Source organism: Chiloscyllium punctatum, chromosome 3 (genome assembly GCF_047496795.1).
Source record: "Chiloscyllium punctatum isolate Juve2018m chromosome 3, sChiPun1.3, whole genome shotgun sequence".
In the NCBI taxonomy this organism is placed as follows: Eukaryota; Metazoa; Chordata; class Chondrichthyes; order Orectolobiformes; family Hemiscylliidae; genus Chiloscyllium; species Chiloscyllium punctatum.
This window is the reverse complement of record NC_092741.1, coordinates 57,041,224-57,065,161: the sequence shown is the minus strand read 5'-3', so window position 1 is coordinate 57,065,161 and position 23,938 is coordinate 57,041,224. Positions and strand designations below refer to the sequence as shown.

At 42.7% G+C, this 23,938-nt stretch overlaps 2 protein-coding genes across 10 annotated transcripts in view; both read right to left on the bottom strand.

Moving 5' to 3' along the window:
- cfap206 (cilia and flagella associated protein 206) overlaps positions 1 to 13,615 on the bottom strand; it is a 61,309-nt gene extending 47,694 nt beyond the window's left edge. Inside the window, exons 1-2 of one of the 2 annotated variants that reach the window (XM_072553637.1) lie at positions 13,530 to 13,615; positions 13,309 to 13,417 (exon numbers count right to left, since the gene is read on the bottom strand). In XM_072553637.1, coding sequence (XP_072409738.1) covers positions 13,309 to 13,416 — 108 coding nt within the window. In that variant the 5' untranslated portion in view covers position 13,417; positions 13,530 to 13,615. Of the gene's footprint in view, positions 1 to 13,308 lie in introns of both variants that reach the window. The other variant, XM_072553628.1, reaches the window with a different exon arrangement.
- A 2,511-nt stretch (positions 13,616 to 16,126) lies between these two features.
- LOC140458858 (actin-1) overlaps positions 16,127 to 23,938 on the bottom strand; it is a 105,546-nt gene continuing 97,734 nt past the window's right edge. For all 8 annotated transcript variants that reach the window (XM_072553557.1, XM_072553564.1, XM_072553574.1 and 5 more), the window contains 2 exons: positions 21,413 to 21,546; positions 16,127 to 20,019 (listed from right to left, as the gene is read on the bottom strand). In XM_072553557.1, coding sequence (XP_072409658.1) covers positions 19,787 to 20,019; positions 21,413 to 21,546 — 367 coding nt within the window. In that variant the 3' untranslated portion in view covers positions 16,127 to 19,786. The remainder of the gene's footprint in view (positions 20,020 to 21,412; positions 21,547 to 23,938) is intronic.

Sequence of the window (23,938 nt, the reverse complement as noted above, 5' to 3'; positions counted from 1 at the left end):
GGGCAGAGTGGAAGATGTGATCTATATAGACTTCAGTAAGGCGTTCGACAAGGTTCCCATGGGAGACTGATTAGCAAGGTTAGATCTCACAGTATCCAGGGAGACCTAGCCATTTGGATATAGAACTGGCTCAAAGGTAGAAGACAGAGGGTGATGGTGGAGGGTTGTTTTTCAGACTGGAGGCCTGTGACCAGTGGAGTGCTACAAGGATCGGTGCTGGGTCCTCTACCTTTTTTCATTTACATAAATGATTTGGATGCGAGCATAAGGGGTACAGATAGTAAGTTTGCAGATGACAAAATTGGAGGTGTAGTGGACAGCGAAGACAGTTACCTCAGTTTACAACAGGATCTGGACCAGATGGGCCAATGGGCTAAGAAGTGGCAGATGGAGTTTAGTTCAGATAAATGCGAGGTGCTACATTTTGGGAAAGCAAATCTTTTGCACGCAGAGGGCGGTACGTGTATGGAATGAGCTGCCAGAGGGAGTCAAGAGGCACTTAAGAGGCATTTGGATGGGTATATGAATGGGAAGGGTTTGGAGGGATATGGGCCGGGTGCTGGCAGGTGGGACTAGATTGGGTTGGGATACTTGGTTGGCATGGATCGGTTGGACCGAAGGGTCTGTTTCCATGCTGTACATCTCTATGACTCTAGTAAATGTTAGCTGCTGTGCTACAGGACTGAGGTACAGAAGGCCCTGATTTCAATCTACTAATTGAATCTTAGCAAAGGTGCTCTAGAAGTTCTGCCTTCCCTCTGCAGATAAGTGGTGGTTGGGTTGGAAATTGAGTTATGTTTTGAGGTAGGATCACGGGATCTAAAACGTTAACCCTGGTTTCTCTTCACAGATGCTGCCAGACCTGTTGAGCCTTTCCGGGAAGCTTTTTTTTGTGTACTTGCTATCCTGTGTTCACTATGGGCATGTGCAAGTCAGGACAGGTTCTGACTCACATATGTATTAATATTCAGGGGCCTGGTTTTGTGGCTGGTGAAAAAACATTGAGGATAGGAGTTGTAATTTCTCTCATATCTCATTAAAAGTCCCTTCCACAGTCTTTTATATTAAGATCATAAGACAACAAGATGTCATAATAGAGCATGCCTTTATTGGTCAATGCATTGAGTATAAGAGTTGGGATGTGACGTTGCGTCTATACAAATATTGGTTAGGTCACTTTTAGAATACTGCATTCAATTCTGGTCTCCCTACAATAGAAAAGATACTATTAAACTTGAAAATATTCAGAAAAGATTTACAAGGATGTTGCCAGGGTTGGAGGATTTGAGCTATAAGGAGGGGCTTTGAGCTATAGGGAGAGGCTGAATAGGCTGGGGCTGTTTCCCCTGGAGCAGCAGAGGCTGAGGGGGTGGCTTTATAGAAATTTATAGAATCATGAGGGGCGTGGATAGGGTGAATATCCAAAGTCTTTTTCCCAAGGTAGAAAAGTCCAAGATGAGAGGGCATAGGTTTAAGGTGAGAGGGGAAAAATATAAAAGAGACCTAACTTTTTCATACAGAGGGTGGTGCGTGTATGGAATGAACTGCCAGAGAAAGTGGTGGAGGCTAGTACAATTACAACATGTAAAAAGCATCTAAATGGGTACATTAGGTGGCACAGTGGTTAGCACTGCTGCCTCACAGCACCAGGGTCCCAGGTTCGAATCCAGTCTCAGGGTGACTGTCTGTGTAGAGTTTGCACATTCTCCCTGTGTCTGTGTGGGTTTCCTCCCACAATCCAAAGATGTGCAGGCCAGGCCATGCTAAATTAACCACAGTGTTTGGGTTAGGTGCATTAGTTAGGGGTAAATGTACAGTAACGGGGTAGGGGAATGGGTCTGAGTGGGTTACTCTTCAGAGGGTGATGTGGACTTGATGGGCCAAATGGCCTGTTTCCACAGTGTAGGGATTCTATGAATAGGAAGGGCTTTGAGGGATATGGGCCAAATGCTAGCAAATGGGACTAGATTAATTTAGGCTATCTGGTCGGCATGGACAAGTTGGTGCGAAGGGTCTGCTTCTGTATTGTACATCTCTATGACCCTAAGTAGGCCATTTAGGCCATCCTCTCTACTTCACCATTCAATGAGAAGATGGAAAATAATTGTAATCCTAGTGGCATTCCACTAGTTACAGATTGCCACCCTGAAGATGCCTCCTTTATCTCAACTCTCTGTCTTCTATTAGTTAGCCAGTCTCACCTATGCAAATGTACTTCCTCCAATACAATGGATTCTTTTGTTATTAAGTAGCCTTACATGTGTTACCTTATTGAATGCCTTCTGAAAATTCATATATATTACAGCAACTGCTCCCCCTCTATCTGTCCTTCTTGTAACATCTTCAAAGAACTCTAAGAAATTTGTCAGGTATAGTTTACCGTGCATGAAGTCATGCTGACTCTGCTTGATCACAATGGGCATTTCGAAATGCTCTGCTATCACATCCTTTACAATACGCTCTGATATTTTTCCAATAACAGATATTAAGCTAACTGGCCTAACGTTGCCTACTTTTTGTCTCCTTCCCTTTATAAATAAAGGTGCTACAATGGCCGTTTTTCCAATCCTCTGAAACTTTTGCAGGATCTAAGTACTCCTGGAAGATAACAAGAGTGTCCCCAATACCTCTCTCTCGCTATTTCTTTTAAAACCTAGGACGCATCCCTTCAGATTCAGGGGACTGACTATTTTTAGCTCCACTAGTTTCTCTAATGATAGTTTTTATATTTAATGGCATTGTGTGAATGCAACTCTTTACAAGTCACATTTTGTACCAAATGATTGAAGCGTACTGTACTATATTGATAAAGACACAAAAAGAAAACAGTTTAGAAGTGATTTACTCACCCATTCAATTTCATGGTTTGATGGGTGGGAGAAGTCTAAAATTATAGAGATTTTGCTCTAGTAATTCAAAAACTGAATAACTGTTCAGACTGGTGCAAAGAAAAGTATGGACCAAACTATTGCTTTGGTGGTACACTAGATCCCACGGCAGAAAAGCCCCAGGTATACCTCGGGCTGGCAGATGGGGAGGGGGTAGTGAAAGACCTACTGTAAATTAATGAAGATTGCTCCCAGCAAATTAGTGCTGTGGGGCAGTTGGCTTTTGAGTTGGCAGCCTCATCCTCCTCACTCAGGGGCTGGCGAATAGATTTTCACATAACATGCAGCAGCTCACTGAACCTAACAGACAAGGGTCTTTTCAGATCAAACAAACTGTAGAAGGAGATGCAACTCTTCAAGTGTTGTAAAAGAGTATTGGATATATAGAGATGAGGTGATAACCCAAAATGGCCAAGTGAGAACCCACAAACAAACAAGAGCCATTTTCCCTGAAGACATAAGGAAGGATTCCTGAAGCATACACATACAAGCCATCAAGGAATTGCTTCCACCTTGAGGAAGGCAAGAGAGTGCTCAATTGGTCAAAGAAACAACGAGATGAAGAACCAGAACAGCCAGTGCTGCGCTTGTCGTAGATATCAACAGACCTTCCCCGGATGGGAATAAACCACCTTCTGGAACAGCTTATCTTTTCACAATCGATGATTCATGTTACTGAGCAGCTGACCTTAATAACCACCAGTCAGTTTGTAGAAAGCCTGAAGACACATTTCCAATGTCAATGCCTTCCTGAAATCCAGTTTCATAGAACATCAACCCTCATAGAAACATAGCAAATAGGTGCAGGAGTAGACCATTTGGCCCCTCAAGCCTGCTCCACCACTCAATATGATCATGACTGAACATTGAGCTCAATACCTTAATCCCACCCTCCCCCTATTTCCCCTGATCATTTTAGCGACAAGAGCCACATAAATCTTCTTGAAAACACAAAATGTTTACAAAATTATCTGTATTCGTGAATAATTAGGAGGTTATCTCTATATTCTTTTTTCTTCATTCACAGGGTGAGGACCTTGCTGGCTGGGACAGCTTTTATTGCCCATCCCTAATTGCCCAGAACAGTTAAGAGTTGAAAAATGTGGTGCTGGAAAAACACAGCAGGCCAGGCAGCATCCGAGGAGCAGGAGAATCGACGTTTCTGGCATAAGCCCTCGGATCTGCCTGGCCTGCTGTGTTTTTCCAGCACCACCTTTTTCAACTCTGGTACTCCAGCATCTGCAGTCTTCACTTTCTCCCAGAACAGTTAAGAGTCAACCACATTGCTGTGTATCACTGTGGGTCTGGAGTCAAATGTAGGCTAGACCAGGTAAGAATGGCAGTTTCCTTCCATAAAAGACATTAGTGAACCAAATGGGTTTTTCTGACAATTGGCATTCCCTTAAGAAACCCTGTAGAGATGTCTGATCTCATGGTCAGCATTGGATTCTTATTTCCAGATGTTTATTTGAGGGCGGCATGGTGGCTCAGTGATTAGCACTGCTGCCTCACAGCGCCAGGGACCCGGCTTCAATTCCCGCCTCGGGAAACTGTGTGGAGTTTGCACGTTCTCCCCGTGTCTGCGTGGGTTCCCTCCGGGTGCTCTGGTTTCCTCCCACAGTCCAAACATGTGCAGGTTAGGTGAATTGGCCATGCTAAATTGCCTGTAGTGTTAGATGCAGGGGTAAGTGTAGGGGAATGGGTCTGGGTGGGTTGCTCTTTGGAGGGTTGGTGTGGACTGGTAGGGCCGAAGGGCCTGTTTCCACACTGTAGGGAATCTAATCTAATCTTTATTAAATTGAAATTCTACCATCTGCTGGAGCAGGATTCTAACCCAGGTCCCCTGGGTCTCTGGATTAACAGTCGAGCAATAATGCCACATGCCATCACCTCCTACATACTATCCCAAATCAAATTGAAAAGGCTGAAAATTGCCAATGAGATCATCGAAAATGATTAAATCCAGCATTGGTGTCTACAAGGCAATCTTAACAACAAGGGATATCAAAATCAGTTCCAAATTCTTCATACCAATGCTATTAGAAAACAAGAGGGAGGCCAGGAGCACATTGAGCAGCACTGCTGGAAGCTGATAACAACAAGATTGTTGCTGAAAATAATGTAATGCTTTAGCTCAGTTGGCTGGTTTGTTGGTTTACAGAGCAGCATGATGCCAACAATGTGGGTTCAATCCCATCCCTTACCTGAGTTATGGTGGCCCGCAGGTTAAATCACCACCAGTCACTTCTCTGTAATAAGTGAGTAGCCCCTATGGTCTGGTAAGACTATGATGACACACACAATGGTGGACATTTTGAATAATTACTTTACAAGAGTATTTACAGTAGATGATGTTAGCATGCTAAAGAAATTAATGCTGGATCGTGGGTAGGAACTAAAAACATGAACACAAGCAAAATAACAGAACTAGAGAAACACAACTCCTTGAGGCATGGAAAGTAGTCTAACCCAGTGACTAATGTCACTCTGCACCTACACTACCTTTCGAATAAATGAAAATTTACTGAACCAATAACTTGCAACAGAAGTGAGTGGCAAGATCAAAGTGAAATGACAGAAGGCCAAATTCCACTTTGACAACACAACCAAATTGTTGAGATTTGGATAGCTGGTGAGAGTGCAAACATTCAACATTCTCAACAATTATCAGCCCACTTGATAACTTGGGGACCTGTGTAAAGCAGTTATCATCTTGATTGTACATAGTGAAAGTGAACAACAAGATGTATTGTTGCAAGTGTGGGCGTATACATGAAACAAAAGAAGCTTTACTTTCCCAGCAGACAGCTGTAAGGCAAATTTAATTTCGCCAAAAAGAAACTTAACAATCAATCACAAAAACAGGGCAGACTTGGCAAGATGGCGGCGATTTTGTAGAATTGCTGTGGACAGCTCTGCCTAACAGCCAAGGCATACTGGTGTTTTTTGCCATCCCCTGGCTAACTTATGTGGTGGAATTATGAGTTTAAAACCTTACAGAACACATATTTGTTAATATTTGGGAGTGGGAAGGGAAAAAAGGGAAAAGGAGCGAGCAAACAGCAGCAGGGAGGACACTCCTCTGCAGCACCTACCACACCAGAGACTGCAGCAGCAACAGCCTCTCCTGAACCCCCTGGGGACCTGACAGACTCACAGGAATTGGCTGTGGCGATGGAGAGACTTACCTTGAACGTTGGGCCTGCGATTGAGGAAATCCGTGGGGAGATTCGTGCTCAGGTCCCACCTATTGCATCCATGCTGCAGGAGCATGAGCAGGAGATCCAGGGAGAGGCTGGAGGAGGTGGAGGGTCGAACTAAGGCCTCGGAAGCTGCAATGGAGTCCTCATCCGGTCGGATCGAGGTGCTGGAGGGAGAGGTGCAGGCCTTGTGAGACCATATCGATAACCTTGAAAATCGAGGTCAGAGGATAAATCTCCGAATTATCGGGCTCCCTGAAGGTGAGAAGCCAGTCAGCTTCTTTGAAAGCTGGCTGCCAAAGTTTTTGGGCCTTCATATCAGAGTCCAGTAGCCTGCAGATTGAAAGGGCTTAGAACATAGAACATAGAAGAATACAGCGCAGTACAGGCCCTTCGGCTCTCGATGTTGCGCCAATCAATGCCCACCTAACCTACACTAACCCACTATCCTCCATATACCTATCCAATGCCCGCTAAAATATCCATAAAGAGGGAGAGTCCACCACTGCTACTGGTAGGGCATTCCATGAACTTACAACTCGCTGAGTAAAGAACCTACCCCTAACATCAGTCCTATATCTACCCCCCCTTAATTTAAAGCTATGCCCCCTTGTAATAGCTGACTCCATACGTGGAAAAAGGTTCGCACTGTCAACCCTATCTAACCCCCTAATCATCTTGTACACCTCTATCAAGTCACCCCTAAACCTTCTTTTCTCCAATGAAAACAACCCCAAGTGCCTCAGCCTTTCCTCATAGGATCTTCCTACCATACCAGGCAACATCCTGGTAAACTTCCTCTGCACCCGTTCCAGTGCCTCCACATCCTTCCTATAGTATGGCGACCAAAACTGCACACAATATTCCAGATGCGGCCGCACCAGAGTCCTATACAACTGCAGCATGACCTCAGGACTCCGGAACTCAATTCCTCTACCAATAAAAGCCAGTACGCCATATGCCTTCTTCACTGCACTATTTACCTGGGTGGCAACTTTCAGAGATCTGTGTACATGGACACCAAGATCCCTCTGCTCTTCCACACTACCAAGTATCCGACCATTAGCCCAGTACCCCATCTTTTTGTTACTCTTACCAAAGTGAATCACCTCACACTTAGCTACATTGAACTCCATTTGCCACCTTTCTGCCCAGCTCTGCAGCTTCTCTATATCCCGCTGTAACCTGCCACATCCTTCCTCACTGTCTACAACTCCTCCGACTTTCGTATCATCCGCAAACTTGCTCACCCAACCTTCTAACCCTTCCTCCAGGTCATTTATATAAATGACAAACAGCAATGGTCCCAAAACAGATCCTTGCGGAACACCGCTAGTGACGGCACTCCAAGATGAACCTTTGCCATCAACTACTACCCTCTGTCTTCTTCCAGCCAGCCAATTCCTAATCCAAACCTCCAACTCACCCTCAATGCCATATCTCTGTATTTTCTGCAGTAGCCTACCATGGGGGACCTTATCAAACGCCTTACTAAAATCCATATATACCACATCTACCGCTTTCCCCTCATCTACCTCCTTAGTCACCTTCTCGGGTTATCGGGTTACAGTGCACAGGTCAGGGCCGGTGCAGCACCCCTGCTCGGTCCTAGTGCACATCCATTCATATAAGGACAAGCAAAAAGTCATAGAAGCCTCTCGATTACTAGGAAATAATCTGCAGGTGCTGCTGTACAAGGGGTCAAAAAAATCAAGTTTTTCCAGGATTTCTCAGCAGATTTAATTTGAAAGAGGAAGTCCTTCGATGAAGTTATAAAGAGGCTGAGGAACTTGGGCATCCAGTATTCCATGAGGAACCCTGCAGTGCTCCATTTCAGCCACGAGGACTCAGGTTATACATTTGATTCAGCAGATAAAGCTAAAAACTTTGTAGACACATTAAAATAGATGGAGTGGCCTGAAGAATATGGTTAATGTTCATTCTCTTTTCCTTCTTTCCCCACGTTTTCCCTTCCTTTTTTTTATTCCTTTCTTTCTCCCTAATAATTTCTTTTTTTGGAAAGGGAGGAAAAAAAACTTGGAATAAGTTGTTTCTTTTTTTAATAACTGGGAAAATTTTGTGGATGTTCTTTGTTGTCTCCCTTTTTTTGTTTCTCTTTTAGTCACAAGTAGGGGTGACATGAAGGCAGGGATGGGTGGAGTGCTCATCCTGACTTTGTCTTTTTTCTGTCGATTTAAGGATCATCTCCCTGCTTTTTTTCTGGCCTAAGGCTGGGGCACAGTCTGAGTTTGAAGGAGCTGTGACGGAGGGGGTGGGTAGGGTGAATGTCCCCTATGGACAGGGGGAAGAGCCTTCCATTCAAGGTTTTATAGTTGGTTTTCTTTGTAGCTTTTTGGTAGTAATAGTTGCTTACAGTTATATAGAGTAGTTTTTGTATGCATAATTCTTCGAATCTGAGTCTTTATTTTCTTGTGCTCAGCGCGTTGGAAGCAGGGTTCCACATCCCAGGGGTTCATGGGTCTCTGAAAGGGGATATGGCTAAGTGTCTTATTAAATGGTGCTCCTGGAACATCAAGGGAAGTCATTCACCTGTTAAAAGGAAAAAAGTGCTTTCTATCCTTAAGAGGGAAAGGGTTAATATTGTTTTGTCGCAGGAAACCCATCTTGATGATGGGGAACACCTGAAGTTACAACAGGTGGGTTATGACCAAGTATTCTTTTCATCCTTTACTACTAAAAGTAGGGGAGTGGCTGTACTTATCCAGAAAAATCTTCCGTTCACTTTATTAGAGCAGGTGAAAGATGAGCAAGGATGGTTTGTGATACTTAATGCCCTGACACATGGGGAAGAATATGGCATTTTAAATGTCTAATGTCCTCCAACGCATCCCCTCAAATTTTTGATTACTGCTTTCTCTAAGTTGAGTGCCCTTAAAACACAAAACATTATTATGGGGGGGGGGGGGGAATTTTAATTGTCTTTTGGATTCGACAGTGGGCCCCCAACTATTTTCTTCGCAGGCCAAGTATGTGGCTGACTTATGCAAGGAGTTGGGGCTGGTGGATATTTGGAGATGTCTTCACCCGACTGGCAGGGACTTCACCTTTTTTTCAAACCCACATAAATGTCACACGAGGCTCCCTAGGCCTTTCTAGATTCGATTATGGGTTTGCAAAATTGGGAATATAGCTATCTCTGATCACGTAGCAGTATATTTGGAAGTTAAGGCCAAGAGTGAGGGGCTAGGTTTGTGGCACTGGCGTTTGGACCCTTTTCTCCTTGAAGATTCCAAATTTGTGGAATACCTTTTGAAGGAGTTTCAGTAATTCTTGACTATCAACTCAGGCATGGCTAGTAGTCCGTCTATGTTATGGGAGGCCGCTAAGGCCTTTGTTGGGGGATTAGCTATTTCCTATTCGGCCGCCAGAAATGACAGAAGGAGGAACAGCAGCGTCTACTTCAGACGTGGTTGAAAGCCGCGGAGGCGGCACATTTTGCGCGGCCTTCGGTGACTAAGCTACAGCAGATCACGGCCCCCCAGGCTGCCTTGAATTCAATACTGACACAAAACGCAAAGAAAGAACTTGCTTTTGCTAGACAAAGGCTGTTCGAATATGGAGATAGGCCAGGGAAGTATTTAGCATACCTGACGAGGAAAAAGTGATCTCCCCAATCCATTACTGCAATCAGAGACAGCACCGGGGTCCTTACATACGATGCTAAAAAGATTAATGAGGCTTTTCAGAGTTTTTACTCTGAATTGTATCGGTCTAAAGATTGTGAGGACAGGAGTGCTAAAATGGAGGCCTTTTTTAAGAACTTGGACCTCCCAGGGTAATCTTGGAACAGGCTTCTCTTCTTAATGTCCCCTTGACAGTTTAGGAAATACAGGAGGCAGCTAGGCAACTTCAGAGTGGGAAAGCGCCTGGCCCTGATGGTCTTCCAGGTGAGTTTTATAAGGAGTTTATAGGGATTCTGTCAGGGCCGATGTTGGAGATACAATCACTCCTATATGCATGAATGCCTACCACCATCTTTGACAGAAGCTAATATTTCCTTAATTCTTAAGAAGGGGAAGGTTCCTGAGGATTGTGCCACATACAGGCCCACCTCTCTATTACATTCAGACTTCAAGATTCTGTCCAAGATCCTGGCGCTGAGATTGGAAAAGGTGTTGCCCCATATCATTAAAGAGGACCAGACAGGTTAGAAGGTTGCTGAATGTGGTCCTAGTTTGTCAGCAAGGATCGATTCAGGGGTTGGTGATTTCCTTAGATGCAGAGAAAGCATTTGACCGGGTGGAATGGCTGTATCTTTTTTATGTCTTAGAACAGTTTGGGTTGGGTGGAGTCTTTGCGAGGTGGGTGGAGGTTTTATATCGCCACCCTCTGGCTGTGGTCATCACCAACGGAGTGAAGTCTGGGAATTTTACAATTGGTCGGGGTAGTCGGCAAAGCTGCCCCCTCTCACCGTTGTTGTTTAAGTTGGTGATAGAGCCGCTGGCAGAGGCTATTCGTCAGAACGTCCACCTAACTGCTCCGGAAGTGGGATCGAGGGCACACAAGGTTACATTGTACGTGGATGATGTCCTTCTGTTTTTATCGAACCCAATCACCTCCGTACCCCATTTGATACAATGCATCAATTCATTTGGGGCTATTTCAGGATATAAGATTAACTTTGCAAAATCAGAGACTATGCCTTTGGGGAACCTTAAGGATATGCCAGAAGTTGAAGGTGGCTCTAAGTTCCCTTTTAAGTGGTCACAGGCAGGGTTCTAGTACCTAGGCATTTTTATTACCCCCAAGTTTGATGCGTTATTTCGGACTAACTTTGCTCATTTGCTCGACAATATTAGGTGAGATCTCCAGAGATGGGAGGCTCTTCCAATTTCATGGCTGGGTGGAATATCTCTCATTAAGATGAATGTTCTTCCTCGTTTGCTTTATCCCATGCGTATGGTCCCAATACTGTTTCCCAGGTCAATGCTGCAGAAGCTTATGGGATGGTTTGGGTCCTTTGTCTGGCATCGTGGGAACCCTCACCAAACTTACTCAATTGCAGTTATCTCAAGGAGGTGGTGGAGGAGTTGATGTCCCAGACATCAGGAGGTATCAATTGAGTTCCCTGCGGTTGGGTGGGTAACGATCCAAACTCAATATGGCTGGATATCGAGGCCTCCCATGCAAAGTACCCTCTTATTAACCTGTTGTTCATGAATAAGATGAGGACAGTTATGGATCACGGCCGGAACCCCATTGTCATTAGTACAGTCAAGGCATGGAGAGTGATGCGTCAGAGTGAGGGTTGTTTATCCAAGACTTTGCCACTTACACCTATAGTTGGCATGCCAGGGCTCTGACCAGGGATGATGGACTCGGGGTTCAAACTATGGGCAGCGAGAGGAGTTTCTAGTTTGGCAGACCTGTTTGAGGGGGAGGTTATGTCTTTTGTGCAACTGAGCCACAAATACGGGTTGCCCAGCAGAGACCTTTTCTGTTTTTTTTCAGGTTAGGGATTTCATCCAGAAAAAGACTACACTTCTCACTGTAGCCCTATAGGCCCGATACAGAGAGGTTGTTTCTACATTCCACAAGCACCCTTTCGGTTAGTGCCCTCTATCGCCTGCTAGGTGGCAGGGCCTGGCAGGATATTAACCAGTTATGTGAGGTCTGGGAGCAAGAGCTGGGACTAGAGATCTCTTCTGAAACATGGGAGAACATATGGGAGAATGCTCGAAAGATCTCAATCTGTGATAGAACATGTGCTATGCAGTTAAAAGTTCTGCACAGGGCTCATCTGGCACCGGACCACCTGGTGAAGTTTAAAAAAGGGGCAGCTTCAGTGTTCCCCAAATGTAAAAGAAGTGTAGGTACTCTTACCCATTGCTTCTGGACATGCCACAGGCTCCGTGTTTATTGGAGCACTGTGGCTGGAGAGATAGGGAGGGGATTGAGGACCGAAGTCAAAGTAGACCCGATATCTCTCCTCTTAGGTCTACCGAATTTACTATCTTTAGACGGGCATGGGAAGAAACTATTTAATATTCTTGCACACTGTGCACGGAAGAATATTCTGATGAATTGGGTGTCTGAGAACCCGCCGGGCTTACTGGGATGGCAGAAATTAATGATGGAGCACATTCCCTTGGACTCTTTTTACAAACATGGTGCACCACACAACAGATCATTTTTATAAGACATGGCAGCCCTACTTGAGTTATTTGGATATAGATTTGTCAGCTATCACCCCCTAGGGTGTTTGTTTAACCAGGATGGTTAGGTTTGCCAAGCCCTGGAGGGGGTCTCCTGAGTTAATATAGGTACATATACAATAAATTTACAAAAAAAAAATCAAATATCTCCTGCCAAATGCAACAGATCAACAGCAACAAATACCACAGCAACAACACGGCATGGCGACAGCATTACTCAGAAAGATAATGTCACTCTAGAAACGAGGAGACACCACACCAACAGCCAAGAACAAGTCAAGTGCATATGGTTCGAAGAACTGAACATTATGCGTGAAATGGATATGTAGGCACAGTTGAAATTGGAAGAGTTGACAGAACAAGCAGATGTTTGTTCATGCAAGAGAATATTCTTTATAGACTATGTATAAGTAATCTGCAAGTTATGGTGTATACAATTGTTTTCTCTAAAAAGGCGGGGGCATTTGAACAAAGACCTTTATTATTTTGGCTTATATATTAATGTATTCTCTGATGCCATTTATGTAGTCATTTTAGACACCAAATTGGGTCACTATGCATAATTTAGTTCAGCTCTGGTGATGCAGTAAGCCGGACTACACAGCAAGATTTTGCAAGCAGCGCTCCTTTCTGGTTGAAGACGAACTCAGTTGAGGTATTTATACAGTACTGTGATCTGTACTGCTTGTCCTCAATCAATGGGAAGGTAATAAGGGCGCCAGAGGCCAGCACACAACCTCCCACACCGGCAACACTGATCGACACAGACTGGGATTGCCGGCGCCACCACCTGGCAGTGCTCTTCATAGCTGTAACCAGTTTGAAAGTTGATGTGTTTTACGCACCGTCGGAGTATGCACTGTGACGCTCTGCGCCCGGTTTGCAAGAGCGCAGTTACATTTTCTTTCGCTTTATGAAGTTTAACTTTGTTTTTCAAATGCTGTTGTCCCAAACAGTAAGCAACCGTTGCTGCAACGAAGAATATATTAACTTGAGTAAAACGCTAATAATAACTCATCGGATTTACAATCTCACTGCACTCACCATGAACGCTACAAGAGTCTCAGAAATGGAGTGTCCTCTATCAGCGCACTCCTGGGCTATTTCCCGAATGATATTCTTGATCACACATTCGGCCTGAGTGTAAGCCATTCTGCAGGTTTCAAACAAGAAAAAAAAGACATGTGAAGGTTTGGACAATGGAAACATCAAAAGGAGGACACACATTAACTGTAGGTAGCAGTTTGTTCAGGTCAGGTCACAACTTGCTTTACAAACAGTCACATTCAGTTGACAATGTTCCCAGTTCCTGCTCTCCTTTCCCGGGTGGATTTTCCTCCTCTTCGTTCCCTCTTTCTGTTGTTACATGTAACGATCCCGTTACCTTGGAAACAGACATCAACCGACCGGCCTGATTGGTTGACGTCAATCCCCTGACGTTCTTACGCAGGTGGGACCTTCTCTGAGAGATGTTGCTCTCAGCTCACATTCCAGCGTTCACAGTAATTTGCTTTTATCCAGTGTTTAACCAACTGCCACCTCCCTTCCACGAATGCCTACCCTGAAGAAGTACTGCTCTTCTCTCCGACCAGCTTTAACAAAGGGGTCAGTTAGACTCGAAACGTCAGCTCTTTTCTCTCATTACAGATGCTGCCAGACCTGCAGAGTTTTTCCAGCATTTTCTTTTTTGGTTTCAGCTTTGGCTGTGCTTGGCTCTGAGCAGCGGCGAATATACACTTACTGGATGGGTCTCCAGTCAGAGCCAGTGGTGAAGTGTCCACAATGGTTAGCCACATGATAGCAACATCAAAAAAAAACTAGCCTACAGTTTCCTTGCTTTTTTCAGAGGTTGTCAATTGAAAGAAATACTCTAGAGCGCATAGTTTTCATGCCTGACTTAACGGAACAATCTAGCTTGCAGTTCAAATAAAAAGGGTTGCAGATGGGTCAGTCAACAGGAGACTTTTTGGAGCCGACAAACCTGCCTAACTGCTGAAGTGAAGCTAGTTTACAGAATGCACTGAATTAGATGCTCAATTTTTCTAACCAGAGTTGGCCACAGAAGTGCTACCTTTCGTTAATTTGTGTGAAATGGGCGTTACTGGGGGGGGGGGGGGAACCAGCATTTATCGCCCATCCTTAAATGCCCTCGAAGTGGTGGTTGTGAGCTACTTCCTTGAACTGCTGTGGTTAGACCCACAATGCAATTAGGGAGGGAATTCCAGGATTTGACCCAGTGACAGTGAAAGAACAGTCTTATACAGTCAAGATGGGTTGGTGAGTGGCTTGGAGGGGAACTTGCAAAATGATGATGTTCCCATTTATCAGTTGCCTTGGTTGGGACCAAGACTAAGGAGCTTTGGTGAATATTTGTACTGCATCTAGTAGATGGTTCACACTGCTGTTACTGAGCATCAGTGGTAAATGAAGTAGATGTGATGCCTGGTATAGTACATCCTTTAATGCTATCAGTAAGGATGGAGATCAATGTGTCCAATGCGGAGACAGGACAGAATGCCAGGAGCAGCACCAGGCATACCTAAAAGTGCCTACCTGGTGAAGCTACTAGATATAATTTTACGTAAAACAGCAGAAGCAGATGCAATAGACAGTGATCCAAAAATCGGGTCTGCATCCTTGCCACAACCAATCATGAATGAGGGTGGACAACTAAACACTGGAAGAGGATGCTCCACAAATATCCCCGTCCTTATTGATGAGACCAGTACATTAGTGTAAAGAACATACTGCAGTCTTGAGACAGTCTTCACCTACATGTGCCACATAAGTGGATCCATTTTGATCTCCCCTGAAATCTTTAGGTATATCCTGTTCTCAAAAAGCAGAACAAATCCATCCCATCCAATTAACAGCTGACAAGTCTACTCTCAATGATCAAAGTGATGGAATATGCTCCTGACAGTGCTATTAAGCAACACTTACGTAGAAATAATCTGCCCTCAGATCCTCAGTTTGTGTTCCATCACGACCACTGCTGACCTTTTTGCAGTGTTGGTTGATCAAGTGAGAGTGACTGCTGTTGATATTGGGGCAGAATTTTACCAAGTATGTCATCAACAATATTGAATTAATGAGAATCAAGGGTAAAATTCTTCAGTTGTTGGATTCATAGCCCACATAAAGCAAAATGGTTGTATTTGATGGAGGCCAATCATCTCAGTGTCAGACATCTCTACAGGGTTTCTTAAGGGAATACACAAGGAATAGAATAAAATCACTACAGTGTGGAAATAGGCTCTTCGACCCAACAAGTCCACACCGACCTTCCAAAGAGTATCACACCCAAATCCAATCCCAATTAGTCTACATTTACCCCAACTAATGCACCTAACGTACACATCCCTGAACATTATAGGCAATATGGCATGGCCAATTCACCTAACCTGTACATCTTTGGATCTTAGTTGTGTGAAGGCTCAACTATCTTCAGTTGTTTCTTTGATGACCATCATAAAGGTCATAAGTGGGAACATTTGCTGATGATGGCACATTATTCAACACCATTATGACTCCTCAGATACTGAAGCTGATGGTGTCCAGTAAGACTTGGACTGATGTGTGGAATGAATGTTACTCCCCCATTTAAGTGGTAGGCAATGGCCATCTCCAACAAAAAAAGATTTAATCATCGTTTTCCTGAGTTTATCTTAATGGAAGAGGTAATATTTTAAGGAAACTTTATAAACATTTCCCAGTTAAACATGGATATTGCAACAAGGAATCCACACAGGTATCACTAAAAGCGATGTTTAATTTAAAAATACTTTTATTTAGAACAAAAGATAAACTTATGCATTGTACAATATTTCAGATTATTGTACAGTGTAATATTTTACAGTTTTAAAAGGACAAAAAATACAAAGGTTCTGCTAATTATGCTTTTCTCACAAGCAACACATTTTTGTACAAACAATCCAACATAATGAAACAATACATTAGGTCAAGTAGTAAAGCCATCAACAATACTGTGACTTATGAAATTGTGATAATCACAAATGGAAAAGGATGTTGATTTCTACAAATGAGAGATATTAATGATAGTTATTCTTCTCTGCAGATCACACCCATGTGTGCATTTATAATAAATACCAGTGGACCTTTAGTGACTTTTCTTATGGCAAGTTGAAGAATATACTGACTTACAATGGCAGTATATATTACAGAAGTTCATCTCCAGTACTTTGCTCCTGAACAAGTAAAATGTCTTTACATTCATCATTCCTCTGGCTACGTTTATAGTTACCAATTTTTTAAACTAGTTTGTATTTCTCCTTTTATCAGACTGCCTATTCCTCCTTTACCCTTGTGACCCAATGTCCCAACATGGCTCTTGTGCATGATCCTTTAATAACAATCTATTCAGCATCTCATCAAATTGCTTTAGCCATGTATGCAGATAAGAATGAAAAATGAAAGTCACGGCTAAAAGCAGGTTGAAATAAAACAGTTGAGGTATTCAATGCTTTATTTTATAGCAGTTCCTTGTTCCTGATTCCCAGGGAAATAAGTAATTAAAATGATTGGATTGGTTCATATCAATACTGATGGGCAATTCTTCTACCAGATATCGGAGCACATCAGCATGGTTAACCGAACAGGAAAAATTTAAACAGTACTGAAAAGAGTGACACGTTTTCAAAGCTTTTATCTTGCACTCATTGGGACAAGCACGAGAAGGCTTAATTTCAAATAATCTCAACAATTCAGGCTGCAGAAGATGCTGAGTGGTTGGTAAGTTGACCCGGTTTGCCAACTAATCAGCACCCTTTTCTCCTGTAGCGTAAATGGTTGTGATCTTCAAAATTTGTTTTTTGTGTCATTGTCCTGCTGAGTGTAAGACGAAAAGCTTTGCAAAGTGTGAAGACTTGCACTTGGGTAAGAAGAATCAAAAGGCATACTATTAATTAAATGGAGAGCGCTTCCCAAAAAAAGTGCAGAATGGCTGTTTTGTGCATAATATGCAAAAAAGCATGCGGGCGCAGTGAATGGAATTATGGCCTGTATTGATATATGGTTGGAGCTTAAAGAACAGGAAAGTTTTGCTACAACTGTACAGGGTGTTGGTGTGACTGCATCCAGAGGACTGTGCTGAAACCAAAAAATGCAGGAGATCACAGCAGGTCAGGCAGTATCCATGGAGAGAAAGCAAGCCAACTTTTCAAGTTTAAATGACTCTTCATGTTTCGCGTCAGCTCTGATGAAGAGTCATCTGGACTCAACGTTAGCTTGCTCTGTCTCCATGGGTGCTGCATAACCCGCTGTGATCCCTAGCATTTTTTGGTTTCAGCAGAGATTCCAGCATTTGCAGTAATTTGCTCCTCCTGAGGACTGCGTACAGGTGTGGGCCCTGTATTTAAGAAAGGAAATACTGGAATTGGAAGCTGTTCAAAAGAGGTTCACTGGGCTGATTCCTGTGAGAAAGGGGTTGACTTATCAAGAACGGCATAGTAAGTTAGGTCTTTATTCATTAGCACTTAGAATCTTGCATGTTTCATTAAGATCATCCCCCCTCCTTTTAAGGGAGATTGACATGGAGGATATAAGTGGTTTCTGAGAGTGGAGGAATCTGGAACTAGGGAGTCATAGTTACAGAATATGGAAACACTCATTAAAACTGAGACGTGAAGGAGTTTCTTCTCTCAGAGGGTATGAATATCTGGATCTCTGCACCCCAGAAAGTTATGGAGGCTAGATCACTGAAAGTATTTAAAGGGGAAGTAGACACATTTTTGAAATATCAAGGGGTTGATAGCTATGAGGAGCTGCCATGAGCAGGACATGATCTTCAAATGGCCTTGAGGGGTAAAATGGTCTACTCTTATTTCTCATGACTTTATGTTCTTGATGTTGCACTGTTCAGGCTCTGCACTAAAAATGACTAAAATAATTTAAGCCAATTGTCAAAATAATCCAACTTTGCCTCCTTTGTGTCAGACTTGGTTTGATAAAAACAGCACATTAACTATTGTATTTAAAAATATAAACAGATGGATGTGACTGGCAGAAAACTGGTTCCCATTCATTGCATTTTCTTTAGCGTTACCTCACTGACAATAGCAAATGGTATCAACCCTGTCGACTGGAATTTGAGAAAATGTAAACCTATTCCAAACAATCCTGTGATTCAGCGGTTCTGTTTCAAGTAGGTCTCTTGGCAAATCTGATTCACATTTAACAGGTTTTAACGGCAATACTGATGTAAAAGCAAACAAAATTGAAATGTTGGAACAAGAATTGTAATAAAAAGCAGTTCCCCAAAATTATGATCATTGCAACATTCACATTATCTTTTAGTAATTCTTTCCAAAGGAGTATGAATTTCATCATGTCAATGGCACATAAAAACACATTCCTAAAATCCTCTAAGGCATGTTTCTCTTAGAAGCAGCTATTAGCTTAATGCAACATTACAAAGAATTACAGTACAAAATTTCAGGGCAATTTATAAGAAATAAAAGATTTCATGAAGTGAATCTCCCAGAAAGGGACCTATTATTCCTGATCTTAAAAATCAATAAAATATCTTTTGTTTTAAACGTTAAACTGATTTAAAAAAAAATGTTTTTACATATGACTGGCCTCGAAAAGAGAGAACCAGTCTTTTGCACAGAACTGAATTCATGGCACTATCTCAATACTCCTAAGTTAACCAGTAACTATATCTCTGACAATGATCCATAATTAGGGCAGAAAATATTTCAAAATTGTTTGTCATACTACTTAAAATCTGGGACAAGTTTTAATAGACAACACTCTGTATTCATGTAAACAAAAATTGTTTACTACTCATAACAGCTCAAGTTCCTTTCAATGTAGAAACAGAATGCTCAAAAGATGCATTTTCTTTTTATTCACTAAATATTCCTTCAAAATTATTGAAGGTATTTAGTTCAGTTAATAGCAAGTCTCTCCGTTGCCCTTACAACGAGTCAGATGAGTAGCTTGCAATTTAATGTTCCAGCAACTCATCTTCTTTTGGATGGCAGTCCAAATTTGTTTAACATATTTAACTTTCCTCTGCTTCCATCTCTTCACTTAACATAGATAACGTCAACAGTTCCAAATTTAGCAGCTTCCCCTGTTCCTTTGCCCCCATCCACAAATACAAAATTAACATATTGAAGGGTCAACATTATAACCACATCCTCCCACTGAGGCCAGTGCTTAAACGTACAATATTGTTAGGATGCAGCATTTTTTTCCCCTCTATCTGCAATATGTAGTGGGAATAGAACTTCCAGTAACAAACATCCAACAGTAAGCTTCAGGAATTGGAACATCAACATTTATATTACCCCTTGCAAAGAAGGACTAGGTAAAAAATTATTGTTCTGGTCATAACATAACATAACTGACCAGAAGCTGAAATAGAAAAGTCCCTGCTATAAAGAAGTATAGGCCTATTTAGGAATATTGCTTTCAATTAACACTGGGGTTACATGATTACTGCATTTATGATTAATAAAATAAAGTTTTAAAAAACTTTATCCAGGAGTGTAATCTAAAAGCACTTCCTATGAACAATTTTTGGACCAAATTCATAATAGTCTTCTCGGCTGATCCAGGCATGGTCAATGACAGATGAACTTGCCAGGGCAGCACCCCCACTCCACACTGTGAAGTCCCGGTTTGCTGGGCTTGAAATGTGTACATACTTTGACAGGTCCAGGGGCAACATGGAAGAGATTTCTTTTTGTACTCTTGCTCCTAATCCAGTCAGCAGCGTGTTTCCTCCTTTAAGAAAGTAAACATAATTAAAATGCAATTTTTATGGCAACGGCAATTCCATTTTAAGCATCTTTTAACCCTAACCCTAACTCAAGTTACTTTCACTTTCCTGAAACCGTTTGGGAAACACTGGCTGAGGTCGTGACTGGAATCAGTCAGCCACCCAAACAAGGAACCTGGAATGTTTCTGAATCTTGGAAAAGTTACTTATTGGAAAAACAATAACTTCATATCCCAATGGTGGAAAAAAGCCTGGAAAACTTCTTTTAATTGTACTTTTACAACAAAATACTACTTTTACTGACACCAGAAAAACAACTGAACACATACTGAACGTTAGGAGTCTTCTAAGATGAGAGATATGGATGAAGATTGTATGAAGCAATCAGACAAGAGTGAAGAAAATACTCTTGAAAGCACTCTTGGGTTGTCCAGTTACTTAATTGATTTCACTTATTCCTTCAACTGTAACCACATTTCACAATGAGTTATCATTAAGTCATACAATCGCTACCATTCAACCCATTGAGTCCACAGGGACCCTCCGAAAAGCATCCAACCCTGACCCACCCACTCCCAACCTCTGTAACCCTGCATTTCCCATAGTTAATCCCCTTAGCCAGCACATCCCTGGACACTATGGGCAATTGACCAGTCCACTAACCTGCACACCTTTGCACTATGGGAGGAAACCAGAGCAGTGGAGGAAGACCATGCAGACACAGGGAGAATGTGTAAACTCCATGCAGTTGCCAGAGGGTGGAATCGAACCTGGGACCCTGACACTGTGAGGCAGCAGTGCTAACCACTGAGCCACCCCTCCTCAGTAAAGCTAAGCTCGTCAATATTCCATATTTGGATTTAAATAGCTAATAGAATGGCTAAATAAGTGGCAGAAGTATGGCAACTTAATACAGCAAAGTATGAAGTGATGCATTTTGGCATGTGCAGTATTTTGCTTTTGTTTTGGAATAACAAGTATTCCACCACAGAAGTGATTGAAAAATCCCTCAGTCTATGTGTTAATGAATCAGTTAGTATCTCAGGAAAAATAACTTCCGCAACCACTTTGCTACCCTTTACTGGAATGTTTTCACAAACCGCCAGCTCTATCAGGGGATTCTTTTCCCAAATACATTAAAGATGGTCATTAAATCTTGGAACATGACAATGATATTCAGTGGAACAGGGTGACATTTTAACTTAGGTGTCAATCAAGCTCACTTTCAGACTGTCCATAAAAACGGTAATGCTCTTCACTTTGCTCACCAGGCTGGTAAAGCCATTGATACCACAAGCTGCTAAAAAGTTATAACAAAAAAAAAACCTATCCACTGCCATATTAGGATATACAATTTCAGTGCCAATTTATTTTGAAGTAGTTGGCCAGGCAATTTACCTGAGAGAACAATATTTCCAACAAAGGTTTGCCTCAGGTCCACATCACAGAGAATAATGGCACGGAGAAGACTCTCATGAATTCCATAGTGATCTCTTCCGATCACCTCTGGTTTAAACAAAAGCTCTGGAGCTCTGGAGATTTGGAAAAAAAAAACACAATTAGTTTTTAAGTGGTCACAATACAGTCAGCACTCTGCCTAAATGGGTCCCAGTATCAGGAATGGGGGGAGTGCCAACAGCTATATAATGCAGGAACAATAGTAACCCGTTCAGCCCATTGAATCTGTTCTGCCATTCAATGAGGTCACGGCTGATGTGATAAACCTCAACTCTACTTTCCTGCATTTTCCCCATAACCCTTCATTCCCAAATCGGTCTATCTCAGCCTTGAATATATTGAATGGCCCAGTCCTGACAGACCCCAACAATAAAACAATTCCACAGATTCACCACCTTCCGAAAGTAGAAATTCCTCTTTGTTTGTATTAAATAGCCTATGCTTTATTCTGAGGTTATGCCCTCCAGTCCCGACACTCACACAAGCTACACACCTCTCCTTGCCTCTGATATCAAATCCCCTCTTTCCTGTGAGCACCCCCACCCCACCACCAGCTCGTAACTTCCACCATCCCCTCACCCACTTTGCTTTGGTGCTTCACAATGTTCCTGGGCCTGTGCTGAGTACAGTGCCACCTGCAGTCACTGCTCCCACTGGCAGTGCCAAAAAGAGTTATCAATGTCTAATTCACCAGCAGCTCTCAGTGGGTTGGACTTGTGCTGCTGTGTGTATCAATCACAAAGAGACTCCACAGCAGTCACTTAAATATCTGAAGGACACTTGGTTCCACTGGGCACCCAGCACTGCTTCTCCAAACTGTGGGTGACACCCCCACTAGCCCAACAAAATCCAGTCCCTCATTTCCTCTCTCAGTTGGATGTAAAAGATCCACTTCATTAGTTTGAAGTGGAGCAGGGATATTATCCCTCATTTCGAGACCAACAGTTATTTCACAAACAACCACCTTGAAAACAGACGATTTGACCATTTTCACAGCGCTGATTATGGCAGCTTGCTGGGCAGTTCAAACGTGCTTCACTATGACTCTATAACTTTATTCTGTGTACAGCAAACTGCTCATTCATAATCATTAATAATCCCAGTCACCTTGAGATTCAGTGACAATGCCACACTCTTGTTTTGAGTTTTTTGCAGGTATTCTGCAACAAATGGATGAGCACCTTAATTGCCTTTATGTTATACCAGAGAAACAGGAGGCCATGCTTCTCAGTCACTGCCAGATAGCTGTGCCTAACCTCTTGGGAGCTTCATTGGTGCAGGTAAAGTTCCATGGTCCCAGAGGACCATAGAGCTACTCCCTCATTAGAGTTTTCAATAGCAGACCATGTTCAAACGCAACAAGATTAGGACAATATCCAGGTTTGGGCTGACAAGTGACATGTAACATTAGCACCACATCAATGCCAGGCTATGACCATCACCATTAGGAGACAAATTAACTATCTCCCCTTGATATTCAATAGTGTTACCATCACTAAATCCCCCACTATCAACATCCTGGGGGTTATCATTGAGCACAGAACAATGGCTATAAGAGCAGATCAGAGACAAGGAACACTGTGGTGAGTAAGTCACCTCCTGACTCACAAAGCCTGTCCACCATTTGCAAGGGAAAAGTCAGGAGTGTGATAGAATACTGGATGAGTGCAGCCCCAACAACACTCGAAGCTTGACACCATCCAGGACAAAGCAGCCCGCTTGATTGGCACAGCATCCACATGCTCCATTACGGATGCTCAGTAGCAGTAGTGTGTACAAGATGCAACGCAGAAATCACCAAAGATCCTCAAACAGCACATTCCAAACCCACGACCACTTCCAGCTAAAAGGACAAGGGCAGCAAATATATGGGAACACCACCATTGTCAAGTTCCTCTCCAAGCCACTTGCCATCCTGACTTGGAAATATATCACTGCTCTTTCACTGTTGCTGCATCCAAACCTGGAGTTCCCTCGCCAATGGCATTGTGGGTCAACCCACAGCAAGTGGACTGCAGCGATTCAAGAAGGCTGCTCACCACCACCTTCTCAAGGGCAACTAAAGGATGGGCCATAAATACCAATAACCAGCGCTGTCCACATCCCACAAATGAATTTTTTTTTAAAAAAAAGCATTACAGTAGGAATGGACAGTACATTCCTGATTCCATCAACTATCTCTGATGATTCATCTTTGCTCAATCTCAGTACACATTTGCTGTGGACATAATGTTTTATGGCGTAATTTCTTTCTAGATTTTGAGGAGTTAGGTACTCTGAACTCTTAACTGATTGTTAAAATGGATCTGATATGATGCTGCAATGTTACGAGCCTCAGACAGTGCACTGTTAGCAACATCCAGATGTAAAGAACAAAAACGCATGAAACAATACCACATACTGTTAGAATAAGCTCCATGTCTCTACTATCAAAGGGTCTAACAGAGGCACCTCATTCAAAACCTT